The following is a 24,857-nucleotide window of genomic DNA, read 5'->3' as shown; positions in this document are numbered from 1 at the left end:
TCGCCCTGCGAGATTTTCTTAATTTTAATAGAACAGCTTCCTATACCTTTTGTTGTACTATTCCCATTGATGGGAATCCAGATACCTGAATCAGTTCTATTAAACTTTTCTTCTAAATATCCTGTTACTTCCAATTAAATAAAAATAGGTAAGTAGGACCTAGAGAACCAAGTTTTCTACAATTTCTACCAGTCTTGCATTTTTTTCCCTTACTTTCTCCTTCCACTTCCACTCCACCCTTACCCCTGAGTTTCTCTGTGTAGCCCTGGCTGTCCTGGAACTCATTCTGTAGACCAGGCTGGCCTTAGACTCACAGAGATCTACCTGAGTGCTATGATTAAAGGCATGCACCACCACTGCCGCCCTTCTATGTCTGTCTGCCTTTCTGATTGATTAAATCTCTCTCTCTCTCTCTCTGTCTCCCCCCCTTCCGCCCTCCCTCCCTCCCCTCTCCCACTCTCCCCCTCTTTCTGTTTTTCATGATAAGGTTTCTCTATGTAGCCCTGGAATTCACTTTGTAGAACAGGCTAGCTTCCAACTGGAGATCCACCTGCCTCTGTCCTCTGAGTGCTGGGATTAAAGATGTGCATACTATGCCTGGCTCTATCATGTCCATTTTATGCTTATAATACTGTGCTTCTATAGGCACAATCCTTTCGTTTAGAGAAAAGGTTTTATTTAAATCATATTTTAATAAAATAAACACTGACCTTCACAGTCTTGTAAAGTCTTGAGGGAAGGCTCACTTGTTAAGAGTGCTTGCATACCTTTAGTACCAGTACTCTGGGGGCAGCCAGAGTTACACAGTAAAAACTGCCTCCAAAAGTGCTTCTGTACTTCCAGAAGATTGCAGTTCAGTTCCCAGCACCCATGTTGGTTACCTCATTATGGCCTGTCACTTAGCTATAGTGGATCTGATACCTCCATGAGTACACATAAATACACATACAGAAGGGGGGAGCAGTAAAAATCCTACTAATCTCCCTTTTACGTTTCATAGGTGGCATATCTATTTTGGGATTGTTGAAAGTTAACCAATAGTCTCTCTCTCTCTCTTTTTTTTTTTTTTTTTTTGGTTTTTCGAGACAGGGTTTCTCTGTGTGGCCCTGGCTGTCCTGGAACTCACTCTGTAGACCAGGCTGGCCTCGAACTCAGAAATCCGCCTGCCTCTGCCTCCCAAGTGCTGGGATTAAAGGCGTGCGCCACCACCGCCCGACTAATAGTCTCTTAAATAGGAAATTCATCTTGGCTAATGTTATTTGGATTTTTTTAGGTCATTTTGAGGTAGGGATGCCTATCTCATTACCTATACAAAATCTTTGTTACGAAGGTTGGCCTTTTGTAAACTAACAATTGTCTTTAACAATCTTGGATTGAGTTTATTGGTAGTGTGGAATCAAGCCTTGCAGGGACAGAGACCAAAAATTTTTGAGTTTTTGAGTTGGGGTGGATATTACTTATCAGGTCTCTGTTTTCTTTATCTTATCCCTCCAAAAACTATATAATTAATTTTCATAGATAGTTTTTGGTAACTAAATGATTAATGAAGATGGAGAAGATTTGAAATTTTACACTATCTGTGTGTGTATACCCATATAACATAGGGGCATGTCACAGTGCCTGTGTGGAAGTCAGAGGATAACTCTGGGAAGTGTTTCTTTCCTTCTATCATGAGTCCTAGGGTTCAAATTCACATCATCAGACTTGGTAGTTGAGCCATCTTGCTTGTCAAGATTTGAAAGTAGTACCTTTTTAAAATTTTCTTTCTGTTGTTCTCTTATAATCCTTCGTAGTTACCAAGAAAAGCATAAGGAATATTTATATTTCTAGAGGAAAAGAGTCAGGTATGCTTACTTTAATAGTCATGTAAGACCCTTTAGCCTACCAAGATGTCTTCCCAGAAGACCACCGTTAATAAAAAGGTAATAAAATAGATATTTTGTTACTTCCTTTGGTAAAAATATGTTTGTGGAATTGTTTACCATCTTGAGTCCAAGTAATTCTGAATACAAGATTCATTGTCAGGTTTCAGAATATTACTTCTCTAGGTAAAATACCTTCTGTGTCTAGAAGAACTTTTCCTGTTATCTATCAGATTAATTCTGATAATTGTAAAATTTGGGAAACAAGAAAATCCCAGGTTATTCCATTAAAGCAATACAATCATTTTAATTTTTTATATTCAGTTGTATTGCATTAATCCATTTTCAGGTTTTTGTCTAATCACCTAACGCTGCTTGAGTCCTGCCTCCCACTCCTACATCCATAACCCCTTTCCTTCTCACTGAGTCATCATGGAGGTGGGGATAAGACTTGGCTATGGCTTCATTTGGTTTCTGATTCCAAGTTTCTCTGAGTGTGAGAATTTACTGTGGTTGGTGGCTGTGCTTCTGTTATTTAAAGTGCTGTATTTTTCATACATTATGGCCCTTAAATGCAAGCCAACCTCTTCATCTGGTGTCAACCAAAGGAAAACTGATCTGTTGCAACGCTGGAGGAAAAACTGGCAATGTTGGATTTACCTATATTGAAAGATGGTATGTTGTTCTTCACCTTGGGCTCTCCAAGTATAATTTTGACAGTGCATGGTTTTTATCTTATATGCTGATTTTTGTCTCTAACTTCTGAGTTAGATTCAGTTTGTATTTCCAGTCCTTTTTTTTTCTGTATAAATTTTACATAATTATCCATAAGGATATATTCATTTTTAATCCTTTATATGCTATGTATTTCCATATTGCTACATAATTTTATAGCCATCTTTTATAATAAGAATTTCTAGTTTTTGTCTTTTCAGAAGAATTGTGGGAGCCAATGGAGTCACTTATTGAGCGTGAATACCTCTAACTTGTTTATTTAGCCCACTTAGTGATTCGCTATTACAGTAGGAGTGACCATTGTGCTCATTTGTCCTCAGGCATTTGGGACTCATCCTGTATTGGGGCTGAATAAATTTGAAATTAAGATTATTTAAATCAGGGTTGGAGAGATGGCTCAGCAGTTAAGAGCACTGATTGCTCTTCCAGAGGTCTTGAGTTTAATTCCCAGCAACCACATGGTGGCTCACAACCATCTGTAATGGGATCTGATGCCCTCTTCTGGTGTATGTCTGAAGACCGCTACAATGTACTCATATACATAAAATAAATAAATAATTTTAAAAAAGAGATTATTTAAATCAATCCAGGGTTTTCTTAAAGAATGAAAAGTTAGGACCTGGAGACACATGCTTGTAATCCTAGCTACTCAGAAAGCTGAGGCAGGAGAATAGCAGTTTTAAGCAGCCTGGACTACATAGTAAGGCTTAAGGTTAACTTAGAATCCAAAGATAGAGGAACTCTCCTATAATCCCAGCACTCTTTAGCACATACAGGAGAATTGCTCCAAGTTTGAGGCCGTACAGGGCAATGTAGCAAAACCCCTGTCTCAGAAAATTAAAATAAGTAAAACAAAACAAAAGAAAAAGAAGTCAGCCTTGTCTTAGAATACAAATTCCGAGAGGTTAGCCTGAGATTACATACACGCATTATATACACACATTACATACATACAAGGAGGACTAAGTGGTTAGCCTGAGATTACATACACGCATTACATACATACAAGGAGGACTAAGTGGTTAGCCCCGAGATTACATACACAGAAGGAAGAACTAAGTGGGCTCAGCAGGCTGTGTTTATTTTATGTGTTCATACATGTAACAGTAACAAATAGAGACCTTGAATTTTAGAAGAAATGTCAGGGTAGGGCATGGGAGAAGTTTATGTGAGGAGAGAGGTGGGGAAAATGACATTATTATACTTTAATTTTTAAAAAGTTTTGAGTAATAAGCTAAACTGGTGAAGTGGTTCCATGGGTAAAGGAGCTTGCTACCAAGCTCGACAATCTGAGTATCTTTTTGTTTTGTTTTGTTTTTTTTGAGACAGGGATTCTCTGTATAGCCCCCTGACTGTCCTGGAACTTACTCTGTAGACCAGACTGGCCTTGAACTCAGAAATCCTCCTGCCTCTGCCTCCCAAGTGCTGGGATTAAAGGCGTGCACCACCATCGCCTGGCCTGAATGTCATTTCCTAAGACCCACTCCTGAAAAGGAGAGAAAATGATTCCCAAAAGTTGATCTCTGAGCCTGATGGTAGAGGTGCAAACCTTTACTCCTAGCACTTTGGAGGCAGAGGCAGGTGCATCTCTTGAGTTTGAGGCTAGCCTGGTCTACTCTACAGAGTGAGTTCCAGGACAGGTAGGGCTACATAGTGAAACCCTGTTTCAAAAAAACCAAAAATAAAGAAAAAAGTTGATCTATTATCTCTCCAGACATGTGTACACACAAATGCACACCCACATGAACACGCACTATAGTTTTAAAAAAATATATAGAAGACTAAGATTAGATTGATGGTTTAATTGTAGAGCTCTTACCTAGCATGTTCCAAAGTTCAATCCTTAATACTGAAGAAATGAAGAGATGCAGTATTATGGCTAATAGTATCCCTTTGAATGTGAACTACTTGACTTTAAAAGACTTAGGACTGGTATTAAAACTAAGGTGTCTTTGAGCAAATTACATTTCCTTTGTTAGTTTGTTTTCCCATCAGTGACATGGATTTAATAATATATACTTCTTTAGTAGTCTTGTGGGGATTAAACTAGTATATATAAAATAATTTTGTAATAGAACTTTATTTATAACAGATACTATGTGAATACTTACTGTCATCGTCTTCTAGCAGTTTCTGAAAATATGATATAACTATGAAGTTTGAATGCAGAGACTTATTTGGGATCAAAATTGGGTACCTTAAAAAGACCTATATAATTAAAATTTAAATATATTTTCTTTTGATAGCTACAGTTTAATGCAGAAGAAATTTGAATGATAGGCTTGTAAACTCAATGTTATTGTAAAGTTGTTATGTACAAAGTGATCATTGTTCCTCTTGTAGTCTGTATTTTCCTTTCCAGTGACTTCAGTATCAATACTTGGTTGTTTCTTCAGCAAAGTATGAATTGTCATGATCACCTCGTTCTTCTGTGTATTCCTTTGGGTCACAGTGATTTGATCTTTGGGCGGCATGGCAAGGAAAATGTAGGGCTTTGCAATCTGGTTTTAGTGTCTGGTTTTTGGTATGCCTCCCTTGTTCCCATACCCCCATCCCCACCCCCATTTTGGCAGCTATGGAGAGAGTTTGTTTCTTATACTATTGTGAATTCCTTTGATAATATGTTTAGTGGTAATCAAAGCATTCAAGAGAATATCTGTTTGATATGGCTGTTCCTTTCTGATTGTGGACATGATTTTGAGTATTTGCAGTAGAAATTTGATAAAAGGTATCTATGCTCCTTGTTCTTCATTGCTTCGAAACTATATTTAGAACCAACTACAAAATGTAGAAAGAGTATCTTTTATATATTTCTATATTTTATATATATGTGTATATGTATATATGGGTATACATATATACATATACACACATATATGATATATATATATATATATACATATATATATCAGACTGAGTTTGTTTAGGAAATTCCATTTGAACTGAATAAAAAACAATTTTCATATTTAACAGGTTGTATACAAATATGTGTACCAAAAACCTTGTGTTTTTTCAAAGATTGACTAGTAAGAGGAAACTGATTTGTGATAAGTTTAAGCAAGTTTTGAGTTCGAGGCCAGCCTGGTCTACAGAGTGAGTTCCAGGACAGCCAGGGATACACAGAGAAACCCTGTCTCGAAAAACCAAAAAAAAAAAAAAAAAAAAAGTTTAAGCAAGTTGAAGTTGGCCAGAACTCTGAAATAAGGATAGAGAATTTTGTCTCTAGATAGGTATGGTGATGCACACCTTTATTCCCAGCACTCTGGAAGCAGTTACAGGTGAATTTCTGTAACTAAACAGCCTGTTTAACTTAGAGAGTTCCAGGCTAGCCTGATTTACATGGGTAAAACTTTCTCTTTAAACAGTGGGGTGGGTCACATACACTCCTTTAATCTCAGCACTCGAGTCAGAGGCATGCAGATCTCTGAGTAAAAATGGCCAGCCTGGTCTATAAAGTAAGTGCAGGTAGCCAGGACTCTTTAATCCCAGCACTGGGATTAGTACATCTCTGTGAGTTTGAGGCGGGTTTGAGGGAGGTCAGCCTGGTCTACAGAGCAAGTTCCAGGACAACCAGGGGTTCATAGAAGAACCCTTGGTGGGGTTGTGTATGTAGGGCTTGGAGGCAGCATACGAATCCATCTCTTAGCCTGAGGTAATGCTGAGGTTTTTAAAAGCTTTTGGTTGTTCTTTCTGGTTATTTCCTAAACTTAAAGCAAGAATATACATTATTGTATAACATTTTGTAGTTAAAATAGTTATCAGATCTAAAATCAAGGTTGTTTTACATAAAACATTTAAGACCATTTAGTCCATATAACAAGAAATCCAGTCCATTTTAAGAAATTTGGTGAGGCAGAGGCAGGCAGATTTCTGAGTTCAAGGCCAGCCTGGTCTACAGAGTGAGTTCCAGGACAGCCAGGGCTACACAGAGAAACTGTGTCTCGGAAAAAAGAAAGAAAGAAAGAAAGAAATTTGGTATTTTTATTTTTTAGAATGGTTAAAATTTGTGATCTTATATGTATAAATGTTTTGCCTGCATATATGTCTGTATACTATGTGTGTACCTGGTGCTTGTTGAGGTCAGAAGACATCATTGTCTTCCGTGGGACTGTAGTTTCAGAAGTGAGACACTATGTAGGTACTGGAAACCCAACCTGAGTCCTTGGGAAGAGCAAGATTATGCTCTTAACTGCTGAGCCAACTCTCAAGCCCTTATTTTATTTTTCAGACGGGGTCTTAAATTTTAGTTCAGGCTGATTTTGAGTTGCAGTTCTCTTGTGTCAGCTTCCTGAGAGCTCAAATGATAGGCATATGTTACCAGGTCAACTTCTCTCTGTCTTTTTGCCTCTTGTTGGTTGCACATTTTGAATCCAGAACTTTATAAACCACTGGATTAGACTCTAGCCATTACCTTTGTTTGTTTGTTTGTCTTTAATGCCTTTTTTGTTTTTTTATTTTTGTTTTTTCGAGACAGGGTTTCTCTGAATAGCCCTGGCTGCCCTGGAACTCACTCTGTAGACCAGAAATCCGCCTGCTTCTGCCTCCCAAGTCTTGGGATTAAAGGCATGTGCCACCAGTGCACGGCATCTTTAATGCTTTTTAAGACAGTTTTTCTGTGTAGCCCTATCTATTCTGGAACTCACCCTGCCCTTTTGATACCTCAAGGAGTATCAGTTTTTTCTTGTTATGTCTACTTTATATTTAAAATTTGTACAGGTTTTTTTTTTTTTTTTTTTTTTTTTTTTTTTTTTTTTTTTTTTTTTTTTTTTTTTTTTTTTTTTTTGGTTTTTCGAGACAGGGTTTCTCTGTATAGCCCTGGCTGTCCTGGTACTCACTCTGTAGACCAGGCTGGCCTCGAACTCAGAAATCCGCCTGCCTCTGCCTCCCAAGTGCTGGGATTAAAGGCGTGCGCCACCACCGCCCGGCTTATGTTGTATTCTTTCCCTCTATTTTATTTTTTTATCCGAATAAATCACATCTTTTTTTTTGTTCCATTTGCATACTATAATTTCTAGAAGTTTCTTTATCTTGTGAGGAATTGAAGGAAACATGGAAGCCACATGTGGAACATTGCAATAAATGTATCTTTGTAGTTGTGTGGTAGCAATTTCAGGAACTATGAGACAGGTTAATGAGTTTAGCAACCTGTAAATCCCATGACTTCCTAGTTTCATGGGTCATTAGAACTTTAGGCCTGAGCTGCGGGTATTTTTCAGTGTTAAGGTGAAAGGTATTTTATGATTATACCTAGAGCTATTGAACATATATTGATTACTAACAACTGCTGTCTTTCCCTCTGCTTGCTCTACCATCAGCTTTTTGCATGTAAGCACAATTTTGGATCCAGCTATTCATATTCATGCTTCTATATCTTTCTCTATTCATAAAGTTTTTATCTGGCTTATGACTTGAGTTTGAAACCAGGGGAGGGTGGTGGCTGTGGTGGCCGTGGTTGAAGTGGTCTGTTCCCTGTCGTCCAGAAGCCTACTGTGGTATGCAGATGTTGCGTCATTCAGTCAGCACTTCTTTGAAAGTAGTTTCTGCTTGAGGAATGGTGACTCTTAGCACAGCTTTGGAATAATCGCTTTTCTTCCTTCTCTCTGGATACATTTTTTTCAGATACTTTCCTGTTCTTGTTGGCTGTATTTCCAGAAGATTCAGCCCATTATTAAAATGTTTTGGGTCTCCACATGAACTTTCTGTGAAATTGCTCAGTTCTGTGGTACCCTTTCTTGATCAGCAGTGATAAAGAGGGCTTCTAATCTTCTTAGTTAATAGGGAAAAAAACCATTTGGCATGAATCCCAAAGTCCAGAAACACCCAGACTTTTCCTTTAATACTTTTTTTCTGTTTGAGGAAGCCCTCTTGCCTAGTATAGAGGAGGGAGGGGATGGAGGGAGGGCTTTTGTTTAAGGGGTTCAGAACAGGGGATATAAGTGTGTCTTTTATGTTTGCAAGGCACTAACACCACTCCCGTCTGTATTTAAATGCTGTCCCCAGGTTACGACTATGGCTATGTCTGCGTGGAATTTTCACTCTTGGAAGATGCCATCGGATGCATGGAGGCCAACCAGGTTGCTTTATACTTCGGTCAAATGATGCTGAAAGGATATATATTTTTATATATGGGGAGGGAGGGTTTCAAATAATTTCACCTTGGAAAGGCACAAGAAATCTTCATCTTTAGAGTATACAATACTTCCAAATACCAGTTGTGCAAAGAAACCTTTTAAATGCTATGAACTAATGGACACAGAGTACATTTTAGAAACTAGGCTCCAGTTCCATTTGACTGGGTTCCAGAGACTGTACATGGGAACTATGACAGATCTGGAGTGTTTCCCTCTACGGTGTGATAAAGATGTGTGGGCTCCTGATATAAATGGTCCTCATTCATCGAGGCCTTCTAGAACAGTTGATGGTAATACACAGACTTAGTTCCTTGAAGACAACTAATGGTGATTTTTTTTTTTTTTTAATGGCACTAAGGACCTACCTACCTGTGTTATGTTTGAAAGAATGCCATTGAAGAGGAAAGAGGAATGGATAATTTGTGCCCATCACATTCATTTCTGTTTTTTATCACTTGTAGTGTTGTCTTCAAATTGTTGGCTGCTTATAGTCAAAGCTGGAGAATCTTGAGTTGAACTTATTGTTTGAAGTTTTAGGAGTTACTCAACTTCCCACCATTTACTGTCATCTATGTCTAATTGAACCCTTGACCCCTAGTAGTTTGAGAAGAAATTACTAAATAGAATCCTTGTTATGTATTTTTCCCTTGGGAAAATCAATTTGGTTTGTCTCAGGTCCTGTATCTTGAGATAGGAGAGCAGCATAGGGATGTAGTTTGTCTTGTATATCTGCACATACAAGCATCTGTGCATCACAAAAGAAGGCTCTCCTAAAGGAGGATCAGTATATTAGTCTTTTCTGTAGCCTAGTGCTTTTTCATCAGCTTTGTTCCACTCAACATGATTGATGACATTTACTGTTCCCTACCCCTCACCCCACCCCTCTTTTGAGACAAGACCTCACTATGTAGCTCTCTGTCTGGCCTGGAACTTACAGAGACATCTGCCTCTGCCTCCTGAGAATCAAAGGCCTGCGTTACTATACCTAACTTCACATGCCCAGCTTTACTGTTCACTTCTTTGTGAGGAAGGGTTTTCCCATATTGAAATGGAGGTAGTTTTGTGGGTTGTTTGTTTTGTTTATTTATTTTTAAGGCATGATCTCATTCTTCAGCCTAAACTGGCTTAAAATTAACTGTGTAGCCCAGGGTAAATTTGAAATTGTGGTAGTCCTTCTGCCTGTTTCGGCTTCAAAGTGCTGAGATTATAATTATGGACTACTGCCTTAGTTTGGTTTTTATTGATGCAACAATCACCATAACCATAAGCAACTTCAGAATGGAAGGGTTTATTTTAGGTTAAGTTCATAGTTCATCATGAATTTCGAAGTAGGGCAGGATGTCAAGGCATGAACCTAGAAAGCAGGAACGAAAGCAGAGACCATAAAGGAATGCTGCTTACTGGCTTCTTGCTCATGACTTGCTCAGCCTGCTTTCTTAGACTGTCCAGGACCAGGTCCCCAGCCAGATGTGGCATTCCTTCCCATAAGCTGGTTCCTCTCAAATCAAATCATAATAATGAATAATAATAATAAAGCCCTAGTAAGTATTATTTACCAGAAATTGTGTTAACACCTTATTTTGTAAAGAAGAATGAAAGCTCTAGTCTATATTATTCTATCCTGACAGCCTCTCTGAAAATGAGAATACTTGTTTAATTCACAAGCAATTTGTTTTTAACCATCTTATCATAGTCTCACTGTCAGTAGTTGAAATACAAGTGGGAGGAGCTTGGCAGATGCTATCTCTTTCATACTATTCTTTCTTAAGAATGCTGGGTTTTGGGGGCTGGCGAGATGGCTCAGCGGGTAAGAGCATTGACTGCTCTTCCGAAGGTCCTGAGTTCGGATCCCAGCAACCACATGGTGGCTCACAACCATCCATAATGGCATCTGACGCCCTCTTCTGGTATCTGAAGACAGCTGTAGTGAATTGGGCTGGAGCGAGCAGGGCCAGAGCGAGTGGGCCGGCAGAGGTCCTGAGTTCAATTCCCAGCAGTCACACACATGATGGCTCATGGCCATCTGTACAGCTACAGTGTACTCATACACATAAATAAAATAAATATTTAAAAAAAAAAAAAAGAATGCTGGGGTTTGATTGTTTGTTTGTTTTGTTGGTTTGTATTTTTTTTGTTTTTAAAAGACAAGTTCATACCAAAAAAAAAAAAAAAAAATAGAACAGGTTGACCTGGGACTCTATGTTAGACCTAGCTGGCCTAGAATTTTTAGAGATCCATTTGTCTCTACCTCCTGAGTGCTAGAATTAAATGCTCATGCCACTATGCCCAGCTTATAAATGCTTTTTTGTTTGTTTTGGGTTTTTTTGGTTTTTCGAGATCAGTGCTGTTTTTAATCTTCAAGAGTATCCATATTGCCTGGGGTTTGCTAGGCAAGCACAGGGTCCTGGTTTCAATTCCTAGCACTCAAATTTTAAATATAAATACTATATATTAAAAGATTGAACGTTATCTTTTATCTCCTCTAAAGTATCTAGTCCTTAAAGAGTATTGTCAAGTAAAACTAGGGCATTATTCTTTACAAACTCGTTCTTGTTCATAAATTCTTGCTCGTAGGTTGTGGAACAATGTTGATTGGTGCTAACAACATTGAAGAGAAGGTAGTTTTAAGATGCCCTCGTTACCCTCCTCAGCCATTCTGTCAACAGTTCTAGGGGGTCTCAGGTCCCCTAGTAATTAGAATATTAGAACAAAGCAGGAACAGAGCACCAACAGAACACCTCTTTTTTGTTTGTTTGTTTGTTTGTTTTTTTAAGACAGGGTTTCTCTGTGTAGCCCTGGCTGTCCTGGAACTCACTCTGTAGACCAGGCTGGCCTCAAACTCAGAAATCTGCCTGCTTCTGCCTCCCAAGTGCAGGGATTAAAGTCGTGCACCACCAGTGCCCGGCCAACAGAACACCTCTTAAGAGGTATGGGAGCCGCTTTGATAAAGTGCCATGAGGTACTTTGTGCATTTAAGATAGTCCTCTGAATGAGCATGGTTGTTTACCTCTAATCCCAGCACTTGGAAAGCCTAGGGTTGTAGGATTTTTAGGCCATCACAGGCTACATAGTAGGATTCTGTCTCAGAACAAAACAAACCCTCAAACCAGCTCTTTTACTTTTAGGACCTTATGATTCTGTACCTAGAGAGGAGGCAAGCCTTACCTGGGTTGGCAATGATAGCCTATCAAGCAAAGACACTGTTGCCAAACCTGGTGAACTGACTTCAATCCCTGGGACATACTCCCCACTGCAACCCATGGGCTGGAAGGAGAGAGTTATCCTCTGGCCTCCATATGGATGCTATGGTGCACCCTTCAGATTAAGTAAATAAATGTTAAAAAATACATCTTAATATTCTTTACAGTCAACCTCATTTCCTAGACTTTTATTCTTCCCCGACCATAGAATCCTCTCTTGCTGAACTCCATAGTCTTCATGATTAGAACAGTATTCTTTTAGTAGCCTTTCTCATATCTCTCAGGGCATATGTAAATCATCTTGATAGGAAAAATTTTGATGAAAAAAACATGACATCTCTAGGAAATCCTTTGTACTTGTACAACATGAAGAAAGAGGAATACAGGTTCTAGAGTCAGGTCTTAGTTCTTAGTTGGTTTACCTGTTGTACATTTTTTTACTTCCCTTGGTCTGAAGCCCTACTGTTCCTAGCATCTTGATGTGCTTTAATAGTATTGGGGGTGTTTCTCACCCCCTTTGTTCCCAGATAATTGCAGGGCATTTCTACGCCTGTTCTAGCTATTTTAGCTCCTGAATAAATAATACAGAAACCTAGTATTTATCAATAAGCTGCAAGCACTGAACGGGGTAGCTTCTGGGCCATTCTAACTCTCTAAGGCTTCCTAGTTCCTAGTCACATGGTCCTTTACAGTCAACCATGGTCTTGCCCTAGCTTGCTATGCTCTGTGCGTGACCTTATAGCGACCCCTCCTGGTCCCCCCACATGGTCTCTTCTCCACACTTTTCTCTTCCTCTTCTCTCTTCTCTCTCTTCTATCTGCCCCCCTCATCTTCTCTCCTCTTTCTCTCTCTCCTTGGAACTCCTTCACTGTGCTTAGATGTCCCACCTCCTGTCCTCTCCTACCTAGCTATATGCTGATCAACTCTTTATTAACCAGTCAGAGATGATGGAAAACAATTTTAACATAACATTGATACTGATGATTGACCACACAGTAGTCAGGATTACCACCAGATATTTGGGCATAGAACTCAGCATCCTAATAGTCAGTGCACAAAACCCCCAACAATAAACCCCAGTGTGGATTGAACAAGGGCATTCATTTTTGAATGTTGGCTGTAAGGATGTCAGGGAACAAAACTATATAACTTAATTTTAATGGAGAAAAAGAGGACAAGTAGGTTGACAAAATTAAAAATAGCACAGTATATGGTAGTGCTGAGTGCTGTTTAAAAATGAAACTATTGAGAGAACCTATGTAATTAGATAAGCTGAGTGATTGCATTTGAGAAGTGATTCTTGAGTAATGTGTACAGAATATGTAATAGAGCAACTGGCACATACTAAACATTTGAAATGAGATAAACTTGTCTTTTCTCCATTTTCTCTTTCTATATCAGTTGATTTCTGATCATAATTCTAGGGAAATAAAGGGTTTTTTCTTGTATCTAGATTTAGATTAAGGCCCTTGATGCCACAGTAGTTATGGGACTTAGGAAGGACAAGAATGCAGAAAAAGGTCTGATTCCCTAGAGTACAGAAAATGTTTGTGGAAGATTGTTTCTGTCTATCTAGTTTCCTTTTTTCCAAGTTTTACTTAAATTACTTAACAAATTGATATGTTTCTTATTTGTCAGAGATCTGCTGAAAGTTTCTGACAGTGCCGGGTTGTGTTTATGGATGGTTCTAAGCTCAGGTTTCTGTGAACTCCTGTAAGTTGACTTAGCTGTTTTCATGACTTTCTGCTGTCTTAATAAGAAATCTCTTTATCATTGATATTTGTAAATCGAGCCGGGCGGTGGTGGTGCACGCCTTTAATCCCAGCACTTGGGAGGCAGAGGCAGGCGGATTTCTGAGTTCGAGGCCAGCCTGGTCTACAGAGTGAGTTCCAGGACAGCCAAGGCTACACAGAGAAACCCTGTCTCAAAAATACCAAAAAAAAAAAAAAAAAGAAAAAGATATTTGTAAATCGAAAGGATGGAAACAAAGGAGGATTGTGCTGGCTAGCTTTGTATAATATGGTAGATTATGTATTCATTTGTGAAGCTGTTGAGGATGATAATCAAGGCCCTCTAGCCTCTTCTCAGTGGCTGCAGCCAGGTGGGAAGGATCTCTGCAACAGCATTGACTCGGGAGTCTCACCAGAGTAATGAGGAGTCGGGGCTGTCTGTAGAGTAGCTCCAGCAAATATGAAGATGGGAGTCTATTAGCTCATGCCCTCGTCACCTTTGTCTAGGTGAAAAATAGCGACTTTGTGAAGCAGGACTTTCATTCCTTTTTATCTGCTACAGTTGCATTTAATATTTATTAAGTCATTTATTTATGAGTTAGGGTCCCACTGTGTAACCTTGGCTGGACTGTAACTCACTATATAGATCAGGCTGGGTTTGAACTCATACAGATCCACTGCCTCTGCCTCTTGAGTGCTGGAATTAAAGGTATGCACCACCAAGCCTGGCCAGGAAATGAATTTCTAACAGTGTCATATATCTTCTGCTTTCTTTGTTATTCAAGTTCATTAGTACTGAGGAAGAATATCATGTGCTTTTGTTATGTGTACTATTGCACTAAGATTTTGAGAGATGAGCCCTATTCGTGGTTGCCCAGTAGCATGAGCTAAACTCAATGAAATGGTTGCTAATTGTTCAGCAGGAATTTTCAGATTTGTTACTATGGTGCTTGCTGCCTGTTCTTTGTTCAGGCCTTTTCCTAAGAAATTGTTTCTCGGGAATTTTTACTGATGTTTGTTGTTTGTTTTGTTTGTTTATTTGTTTCCTGGGGGGGTGTGCCAGCAGTCATTTCTTAGTGTGGCTCTGGTTGTCCTGGAACTCGCTCTGTAGACCAGGTTGGCCTCGAACTCACAGAAGTCCATCTGCTTCTACTTCCCAGGAGCTTGAGTTAAAGGCATGTGCCACCATTCCTTTTTTGGAAGTGGAGTGAGTTTGAGACAGGATTTCTCTGTGTGGCTCTGGTTGTCCTGGAACTCACTCTGTAGACCAGGCTGGCCTAGTACTCAGAAATCTTCCTGCCTCTGCCTCCCAAGTGCATGCGCCATAACTGCCTGGCTGGCTCTCAGCTTTTTTATGACACAATTATCCTGACTTTCTAAGGTACAAAGAAAGAGGATGCTGTTACCACCTAACATAAAAATTCCTTCTTACACCATTTTTTTTTTCTGTGAGAAATGAAGGCTGTGAAATAGGTGTCTTACAAAAACTATTTTCCTGCCAACAAAATTAAGAGTTTGGATTATTTGAAAAGAGTAGAGTGACTAGGGTTTCTGTGAAGGCCTGTACAGGAAGCCAGGTCTTATTTACTTTTTGTGTCTTAAAATATCTTAATTTTAAAAAACAAAACAAAACAGGATGTTTATTTATGTGGGTACTTCTGCATGTCAGAAGACAACTAGGTAGAATTTGTTCTCTCTTTGCACTTTTACTAGGATTCCTGGAATCAAACTCAGATATCAGGCATGGGCCGCAGGTGCCTTTACACACTTAATTATCTCACTGGTCCAACAAATCTTTTGTTTGTGTTTTGAACCAGGGCCTGTTTCAAATCCAGGCTGGTTTCAAAGTGGTACTTTTCTGGCTGCAGCCTCTAAGTATGAAAGTATAGGTGTGTATATTACCGTGCCTCTTGAAAACATTTTTTGAAACAGTTCTCACTGTGTAGCCTTGGTGGGATTATACCTCCCTGTATAAAACAGGCTGTCCTTGAATTCACAGTGTCTTTGCCACTGGGACTGAAGGTGTGGGCCATCATTCCAGGCCTAAAACAAAGTCTTAAATGTGGTTTGCCCTTGTGAGTGAAATTGATGCTGTGGAAAAAGATTATTTGTGATGGCCCAGCAAGGAAAAAGTAAAAACCCAAATTGTTGGATTCGTAATAAATTAGTAATATGCTGGGCGATGGTGGCGCACGCCTTTAATCCCAGCACTTGGGAGGCAGAGGCTGGCGGATTTCTGAGTTCAAGGCCAGCCTGGTCTATAGAGTGAGTTCCAGGACAGCCAGGGCTACACAGAGAAACCCTGTCTCAAAAAACCAAAGAAAGGAAAAAAAGAAAAAGAAAAAGAAAAAAAGAAAACCATTATTATTCACAGCAATGATAAATTAATCTGTATAACTATTCTGAAGGTTATATTTTCACCTAAACAACTCTCACCTCAAAACATTACTGAGAAAAGTTGTGGTTTCCTGGACAAAACAGTTTTTTGTTTTTTGTTTTTTTTTTTAAATATGGAATGTTTCACCAATTTGCGTGTCATCCTTGCGCAGGGGCCATGCTAATCTTCTCTGTATCGTTCCAATTTTAGTATATGTGCTGCCGAAGCGAACATGACAAAACAGTTTTATATAACTTGTGTCTAGGTCCATACAAACCATGCCTGACTTCTTGGAAATGTCTATTTCAATACCTTTTAGTTGTCCTCAATACAGGTATGAACAGAAACATGGGGAAGTGTAGAAAAATAGAGTGTAAAGTAAGAGTTATTGAAGGTTCTTGTTCTTAGGAGAATTGGTGTATTCAAGCCAAAACACATGCTGAAGTGGAATCAATCCAGAATCTATGACTTCTTCAAGAGAGTTGCCAGCATATAAAATCTTAACTTGGTTTTTAAAAATTACATTTGTTTTATTTATTTTGTGGAGTGTGAGGGGAACACTTGGATGTTCAGAGGACCTTTTGCAAAACTCATTTTTCTCCTTCCACTGTGTGGTGCTAGGGATTGAATTGTCTAAGTCAAGCTTGGTGGCAGATGCTCCCACCCACTGAAACATCTTGCTGGACCTAGTTTGTTTTTAAAAATATTTATTAGTTTTGACTTTTGAATAGATTTTTGTAGCCTGGGTTGGCCTCCAGCTTATTGTAGCCAAGGCTGGTATTGAACTGCTGATTCTCCTGTCTCGATCCCCTCTGTGCTGTGATTGTAGACATGGTCTACCATACTCAGCTAAATAAGTCTATCATTATTATTGTTGTTATATTTATTTTATTTGTTGAATGTTTTGCCTGCCTGTGCATATGTGCAGCACATGCATGCCTAGTGCCTGAGGAGGTTGGAAGAGGGTGTGGATCCCCTGGAGTTATGGATGGTTGTGAGTCACCGTGTGAATGATGGAAATCAATCCTGGGCCTTCTTTCTGCATGACCAGTGAGTGCTCTAAACCAGTGATCCATCTGTCCAGCTCCTCAGCTAAGTAAGTCTTAAATTATAGTAGTCCCTGTATTAGTGTCATATAGTATGTTCTAAAAAAGAAATCAGTGGCAGTTTTCAGAAGTGGGATGCATTTTTTTTAGCAGGGGGAGGTGGCATTGGTTGATTTTTATTTGTTTGTTTAGTTTTTCTTTCTCAATATTTCTTTTTTTAACAATATTTCTTTTTTTTAATTAATTTTAATTTATTTACATTGGTGTTTTGCCTATGTGTATACTTGTGTGGGGGTATCAGATCATGGAGTTATACAGTTGTAAGCTGCCATGTCAGTGCTGGGAATTGAACCTGGGTCCCCTGGAAGAGCAGTCAGTGCTCCAAACTACTGAGCTATCTTTCCAGTACTACAAGAATATTTTATATTTAGGCTATTTTTTGAAATTGTTGGTCAGAAGCAGGGCAGTGGTGGCACACGCCTTTAATCCCAGCACTTGGGAGGCAGAGGCAGGGCAGATTTCTGAGTTCAAGGCCAGCCTGATCTACAGAGTTCCAGGACAGCTGAGGCTACACAGTGAAATCCTGTCTCAAAAAATCAAAAAAAAAAAACAAAAACAAAAAAAAGAAAGAAAAGAAATTGTTGGTCAGAATACTGCTACCTGGCCTCCATATGTCTTTCAGTGCATTAGCTCTTGAGAACATTTTTAAGTTTTCTCAAATGCAAGAAGAGACAGTGCAACATGAGGAAGTATGGTCAGACCACAGCGGGCATATAACCTGTGTCTTTAAAGCTCTAGGTGCTGACCCTGGCCTCTAGCTTTGCTTAGCTCTAATTCTACTAACTACTTCTTTTGTTTGTTTGTTTGTTTTGTTGTTTTGTTTTTCAAGACAGAGTTTCTCTATGTGGCCTGAACTATTCTGGAACTCAATATAACTTGTAGAGACCAGGCTGCCTCGAAATCAGAGATCTCTGCCTACCTCTGCTTCTCAAGTACTAGGATTAAAGGCATGCATCACCATGCCCAATTTATATAAAAAGTATTTCTTGTAAATGCAATAGATATCAGTCATTTAGCAGTTTAATGAGAATGTTCACAGTATGTCTCCTCTCCTTTAATAGATTTGCTATTTGATTTTGTTTGTTTTTGAGACAGGGTTCTTAGTGTAACCAGCCCTGGCTGTCCTGGACTTGCTTTGCAGTCAAGGCTTGCCTGGACCCACAGGGATTTGACTGCCTCTCCCCTGAGTGCCAGGGCTAGAGGTGTGCGTCACCATGCTTGGCTTTGTGATTATTTTTGCTATGCATAAATTGTGACTCATTTTTATGGATTGAAATAATTGAGTTTTAATTTGTTCTAAATTGGAAAATGCTTAGTATATATTTTAAATTTGTGCTTTTTTTAAAATTCACATCTCTTTGAGCCAGCATATTTTTTTGCTAATGTTGAATTTTTATTAAAATAACATTTGTAAGGTGCTGGTTTTCTTAGTTTTGTGGTCTTTAGAACTTGGTTGCACATGGTATCTTGGTTCGTTTTCTGTTGTGAAAAATATCAAGACCAAAAATACTTGCAGAGGAAAGGATTTACTTCATCTTACAGCTTCAGTCTGTCATGAAAGAAGAATTCAGGGCAGGAACCTGGAGACAGGAACCAAAGTAGAGCCATGGAGTAACGCTGCTTATTGGCTTGCCTTTCATGGCTTGTTCAGTTTGCTTTTTATATAACCAAGAATTGCTCTGATGACAGTGTCACAACAGGCAGGGCCCTATCACGAAAGTGTTCCACAGACTTGTCCTCAGGTGACCCTAGCTTATGTCAAGTTGACAAAAATTCATTAGCACAGATGGCTTTTGAAAAAAAAAAAACAAAAAAACAGGGAGGGCTAGGCAGTTAAGAGCACTGACTGCTCTTGCAGGGAACCTGGGTTCAATTCCCAGCACCTACATAGTGACTCACAAGCATCTGTAACTCTTGTTCTAGGAGGTCTAGTGACCTCCTACTGTTCTTCTCAGGCACCAAGCACACATATATTATACAAAATACTTATACATAAAATAAATGTAACAAAAAATTAATCAGAAAAGAAAAAAAACAAAAATATTTATCGTTCTGATTATGAAGCCAGTGGTTAGATTGAGACATAGCTGAGTTTGTGGTCTTCATGGTAACTTTAGCTTATGGTCTTATAAATGAGTTATGATAGAATCTTTAAGGACTTGAGGTTGTAGGGCTGGAGAGATGACTTGGTACTTAAAACAATAGCCAGCTATCCTAGGGTACCCACATGAAGGCTTACAGCTCTCTTTCTTCCTGTCCTTTGCAGACACCAGGCACACACATGGTGCACAGACATACATGCAGACAAAACACACACACTAAAAAAGTAAATTAAAAGAAAGAGGGAAAGAGAGAAATAATGGGAGCTGATAAAAGATCTTTAAATCTCTGGGGGTGTATTTCAGATGGTAGTGATGATGAACTCTATAAGTTCTTAGGAAGGGTATTACAAAAACATCTCCATAGCATTCTCTGCTTCTTTGGTGAAGTATTCACTCTTACATATTCTCCTTCCATAGTGTGGCATCTTTTACTTCCCTCACGAGAGGTTGAACAACTGGGGCTGCTTGATCTTGAACTTTGTGCTTTATAGAACTGCAAACTAAATAAATCTCTTTTGCTTTATTAATTAGCCTGTCTCAGTCATTTCATTATGATAGCAATAAGCTTTCCAGTACAGAAACTTGACACTAAAAATACTTTCAGATAATGTAAACTTGGCAGTCATAGCAATGTTAGAATTCCGCCATCAGTTCTTACTGTTTTTTGTAGCATTAATTTGGTTTTGATATTTTATGTTTGCAAAGCAAGGCCTTGTACATGTTAAGCAAGTGGCCTACCCACTAAGCAAGCTTGCTCGCTCACACGCTCTCTCCTTATATATCTTGTTTTTCTTTTCTTTCTTTTTTAAAAATTAATTTATTTTTCAGAGATGAGGGTCTCACTATGTAGTTTTGACTGTCCTGGGACTTGTTATGTGACCTTCCTGACCTGGATTCTCTCTGACCTTTACCTCCCAGGTGCTGGGATTAAAGGCCAGTAGCTATGTGCCTGCAGTGTTTTCTTACTGTTTGTTTGCTTGTTTGTTTGTTTAATTTGTGTGTGTGTGTGTGTGTGTGTGTGTGTGTGTGTGTGTGTGTGTGTGTGTGTGTGTGTGTGTGTATGTGTGTGTGTGTGTGTGTGTGTTGCGAGGGGGCAGAGGAGAAAGGTGTTAGTCAAGGCTAAAAGTCATCAGATTTCCTGGAGCTGGAGTTAGTCTGTAGTGTGAACAACCTCATGTTAGTGCTGGAAACCAAAATTGGATTCTCTGCCTCATAAACATAAAACTATTTCTTGGAGCCCAGCTCTTTCTTCTTGAGGCAGGATCCTACTATGTATGTCAGGCTGACCTTAAGGTCTGCATCCTCTTGTCTCAAGCTCTAGAGTTCTGTCTAGCTTCCTCCCAAGCACTGTTATTACAGGCAGTTTGTACCCAGCTTTTTATGTAGGAGCTGGGGATCTCTCTGTGCTTGGGACCTTGTGCTTGTGTGGCAAACACTTTGCTGGCAGAGTTGTCTCCCCAGCTCCTTTATGCAACTTTTGAGAGTTGGGTGGTTCTAGCAGGAGAGCTTAGATACTCAAGTAGCCTCGATTGAAGTGGTCTTCATTTTTTGAGGAAGTTTTTTCTCTCAAACCAGTAGCATAGCTTGAGAAGAGGCAAGTTAGAATAATGTTTGTAAAAGTATGTGACACAGCTGCTAGTACAGAGTACTTTATAAAATAGGAATCTGTTTAGGCACTGTTGGACTTTGGACTTACGGTTTTTATTTGCATTTTGGAAGTTACAGATGCTCAAAAAGTGGTATCATGTCTTTGAATAGCTGCTAGACTCTTTTCATTGTTGTTATTTTGAGACTAAATCTTGCTTTACTGCCCTGGTGGCTGCAGTTTTCTGTATAAACAAGGCCAACTTGAAACATGTAGCAGCCCTGTTTCCTGGATCTTGAGTGCTAAGATTATAGGCATGTGCCTAGCTTCTATGTTTGACAGCCATTACCTATTCTTTTAGAAAATTGAGATGATAGATGGATGGATGGATGCATGCATGCGTGCATGCATGCCTAGGCATGTAAAGACTATTCTAGGCATGATTCTTACTATTAACTGCAATCCTAGCTGAGAATTTGAGGGGTGTTGTTGTTGTTGGTGGTGGTGGTCTAAAGGTTAACATTGATATTTCTTCTTCATTCACTCACTCTACCATCTTATTTACTTATTTGAGACAAAATTTCTCATTAAACCTTAACTTCCCTGTTTTAGTGAGCCCTCAGGATCTTACTGCGTCTGCCCCCCACATTGGGTTACAGATGCACACTGCTAGATCTGCCTTTTAACATAGGTTCTAGGAAGATCTAAATTCAGGTCCTTATGCTTGAATAGTAAGCATGTTACCTACTGAGCATTCTCAGAAGCATGACAGTGTTTTGAAGTTGCCATTGCAAGTAGTTCTTTCATCTCATAAGTTGTAGAATGCAATGAATGCTGAACTTAGATATTCTTTTTTTTTTTCCGAGACAGGGTTTCTCTGTGCAGCCTTGGCTGTCCTGGAACTCACTCTGTAGACCAGGCTGTCCTGGAACTCAGAAATCTGCCTGCCTCTGCCTCCCAAGTGCTGGGATTAAAGGTGCACCACCACGCCCGGCTGAATTTAGATATTCTTGTCTCCTATTTTCCATAAGATAAAGTGTTTTCATGTCGCTATCCACCCTCTAGTTCATAGATTACATATTTACATTTCTGGGTAAGTGCATTGATGATCATGTGTCAACTTATTTAAAATAACAATTGCTTTAGGGCTGATAAGATGACTCAGCAACTGAAGGCAATTGTCTTCATTCTAAATTTTTCCTTATTTATGGTTTCATGTAGGAGATTTATAGCGTGGGTCTAACCTGTTTTTAGTTAGCCTCCGTGATTGAATAAAATTACCATTTGCATATGGCTATCTAATTGCTTCTGTGTCTTTTGTCAAAAACACTGCTAGGTATGGCAGGAAACTGAAGTAAGATGATTACCTTGAGTTCAAGGCTAGCCTGAGGTACTTTGTGAGTTGCAAGCTAAGCTGAGGTATAGAATGAGTCTGTGTCTCAAAAAACAAAACCTAACAACAACAACAACAACAACAGAATATTCTAATCCTACTGAATTACATTTCTTCCTTGTCCAAGATCTTTTCATGAGTCTTTTTTTTTTTTAAAGAAATATTCATTTTATGTATATGAGTACACTGTAGCTGTCTTTAGACACACCAGAAGAGGGTATCAGATCCCATTACAGATAGTTGTGAGCCACCATGTGATTTCTGGGGATTGAGCTCAGGACCTCTGGAAGAGCAACAGCCAGTGCTCTTAATGGCTAGCCATCTCTCCAGCCCTGAGGCTTTTTTCCCCCCTATCTCTGTTCTGTCCTTTGACCAGGGTAGCCCTGAACTCCGAAATCCACCTGCCTCTGCCTCCCAAGTGCTAGGATTAAAGGCGTGCGCCACCACCGCCCGGCGTGTACGAGTGCTTTACCTTCATGTATGTTTGTGCTCTGTGTGTATGCCTAGTGCCTTCCTTCAGAAAAGGGTGTCAAATCACCTAGGACTGGTGTTGTGATTGATGGGAACTCAACCCATGTCTTCTAAAACAGCAGTGAGTGCTACCCAGTGATCCATGTTTCTATCTCCAAGTCTAAATGTCTTAGTCAGGGTTACTAGTGCTGTGAAAAAATACCTACCAAAAGCAAGTTGGGAAATGTGGTGGTTTGGATATGCTTAGGCCTAAGGAGTAGCAGTATTAGGAGGTGTGGCTTTGTTGGAGTAGGTAAGGCCTTTCTGGAGGAAGTACATCACTGTGGGGGTCAGTTTTGACGCTCCACCCAGTACAGTAAGAACAAGACAGCAGAGTCAGTTTCTCCTGGCTGCCTTCTGATGAAGATGTAGAACTCTCAACTCCTCCAGCACCATGTCTGCCTGGATGCTGCCAAGCTCTTCCTGGTATGATGGTAATGGACTGAACTTCAGAACCTGTAAGCCAGCCCCAATTAAATGTTGTCCTTTATAAACATTGCCTTGGTCACAGTGTCTCTTCACAGCAATGAAGCCCTAACTAATAGAGAGGAAAGAATTCTTTTGGCTTACACTTCCACATTCATAGTCCATCATTAAAGGAGTTCAAGGCAGGACTTGGAAGCAGGAGCTCGTGGAGAGGCCCTGCTTCCTGGCTTGTTCAACCTGCTTTCTTAACCCAGGACAACCAGTCCAGAGGTAGCCCCACCCGCAATGGGCTGAGCCCTTCTAATGACAAGTGCCCTACAGGCTTATGGAGCCACTTTCTCAATTGAGGCTCCCTTCTCTCCAGTAACTCTAGCTTATGCCAAATTGACTTAAAACTAGTGAGCACAACTGACTGCTTGTCAACTTGACATATAAACATTGTCACTGTTTAGCCACAACCTTCCCTTTCGTTTTTTTCTAAAAGACGACCAGACTCCTCCTCCCCCTCTTCTTTTTTTTTTTTTTTTTTTAAGATTTATTTATTCAGACACACCAGAAGAGGGCATTAGATCCAATTACAGATGGTTGTGAGCCACCATGTGGTTGCTGGGAATTGAACTCAGGACCTCTGGAAGAGCAGTTAGTGCTCTTAACCGCTGAGCAATCTCTGTAGCCAACCTTCCCCTTCTTGTTCATTGCTAATATCAACATTACAACATACAGCATCCAGACTCTAAGACCCTCAGCCTTACCGACTCAAACACATGAAGTTCAGTCTCTTAAAAAGTCAAAATTGCCTTTTAAATTTCAAGGTCTCTCAATTGTGAGCTCATATAAAGTCAAATATCAGATACTTTATTTCAAGAGGGAAGAGCTAGAACAGAGTCTAAAGTAAAGCAGACTGAACTCCTGCTGTTTAAATAACTCAGAATCTGTGGGATCCACTCAGAATCCTCCAAAGGGTTTGAGTCACTACTCAGGCCCGCTCTGTTTCATAGCTGCTATTCTTGCTGGCTTTCCCATAGTACTGGCATCTCTAAAGTGCTGGGTTCTCTTATCTGCCCTGGGCTGCATTTAACCAGTAGCCTTTTCCAAACTCTCTCCAGGTCCTCCCCTGCCCTCTGTGACCCCTTAATACCTTCAGAAATAGTACCACCTGGGTGACTGCCAGCACGAGGTACAACCTTGGCCACCTTTGGACCACAGCTTCTGTGTGCTAGCTCTGAGGAAACACTTCCCTGAAGATTTCACCTAACTGACAGTGGTCTTTTAAAATTAATCTTTTAATTTCTCAGCTCCAGTATACCAGTAAAACAAAGGTACTGGTCTCTTGTTAATCATGGCTGACTCTTCAGCCCTCTCTGACCAAACCAGTCTTAACTCAAAATAGCAAATGACTCTGATGGGGTTTTTAAACTTCCTTCTGAGCCAGGTAGTGATAGAGCATGCCTTTTGATGCCAGCACTTGGGAGGCAGAGGCAGGCAGCAGGCAGGTCTCTCTGAGTTCCAGGATAGCCTAGGCTTCCACAGAGAAACCTTGTCGCAAAAAGCAAACAAAGAAAAAATTATTATTATTTTTTTTTTAGAAAAATTTATTTTTAATTGTGCAAATGTATGTTTATTTAATGGGTATGTGTGCATGAGTATGCAGATCTCCTCAGGTCAGAGGCATGAGGTCCTCTCTGAGCTGGAGTTACGTT

At 39.7% G+C, this 24,857-nt stretch overlaps 1 protein-coding gene and 1 non-coding gene across 2 annotated transcripts in view; one reads left to right on the top strand and one right to left on the bottom strand.

Annotated features, from left to right (window-relative positions):
• The window catches only part of Rbm6 (RNA binding motif protein 6), a 76,479-nt gene that overhangs the window by 10,699 nt on the left and 40,923 nt on the right, over positions 1 to 24,857 (top strand). The window contains exon 4 of the mRNA XM_031345730.1: positions 8,598 to 8,671. Within this exon, the coding sequence (XP_031201590.1) occupies positions 8,598 to 8,671 (74 nt within the window). The remainder of the gene's footprint in view (positions 1 to 8,597; positions 8,672 to 24,857) is intronic.
• On the bottom strand, positions 16,163 to 16,267 carry LOC116074007. Its single transcript, XR_004111999.1, has one exon. It is a non-coding gene; the product is annotated as a U6 spliceosomal RNA (small nuclear RNA).

This window comes from Mastomys coucha, unplaced genomic scaffold, assembly GCF_008632895.1.
Source record: "Mastomys coucha isolate ucsf_1 unplaced genomic scaffold, UCSF_Mcou_1 pScaffold23, whole genome shotgun sequence".
In the NCBI taxonomy this organism is placed as follows: Eukaryota; Metazoa; Chordata; class Mammalia; order Rodentia; family Muridae; genus Mastomys; species Mastomys coucha.
Note: the sequence above shows the minus strand (reverse complement) of the source record. Positions and strands in the feature narration are given on the sequence as shown.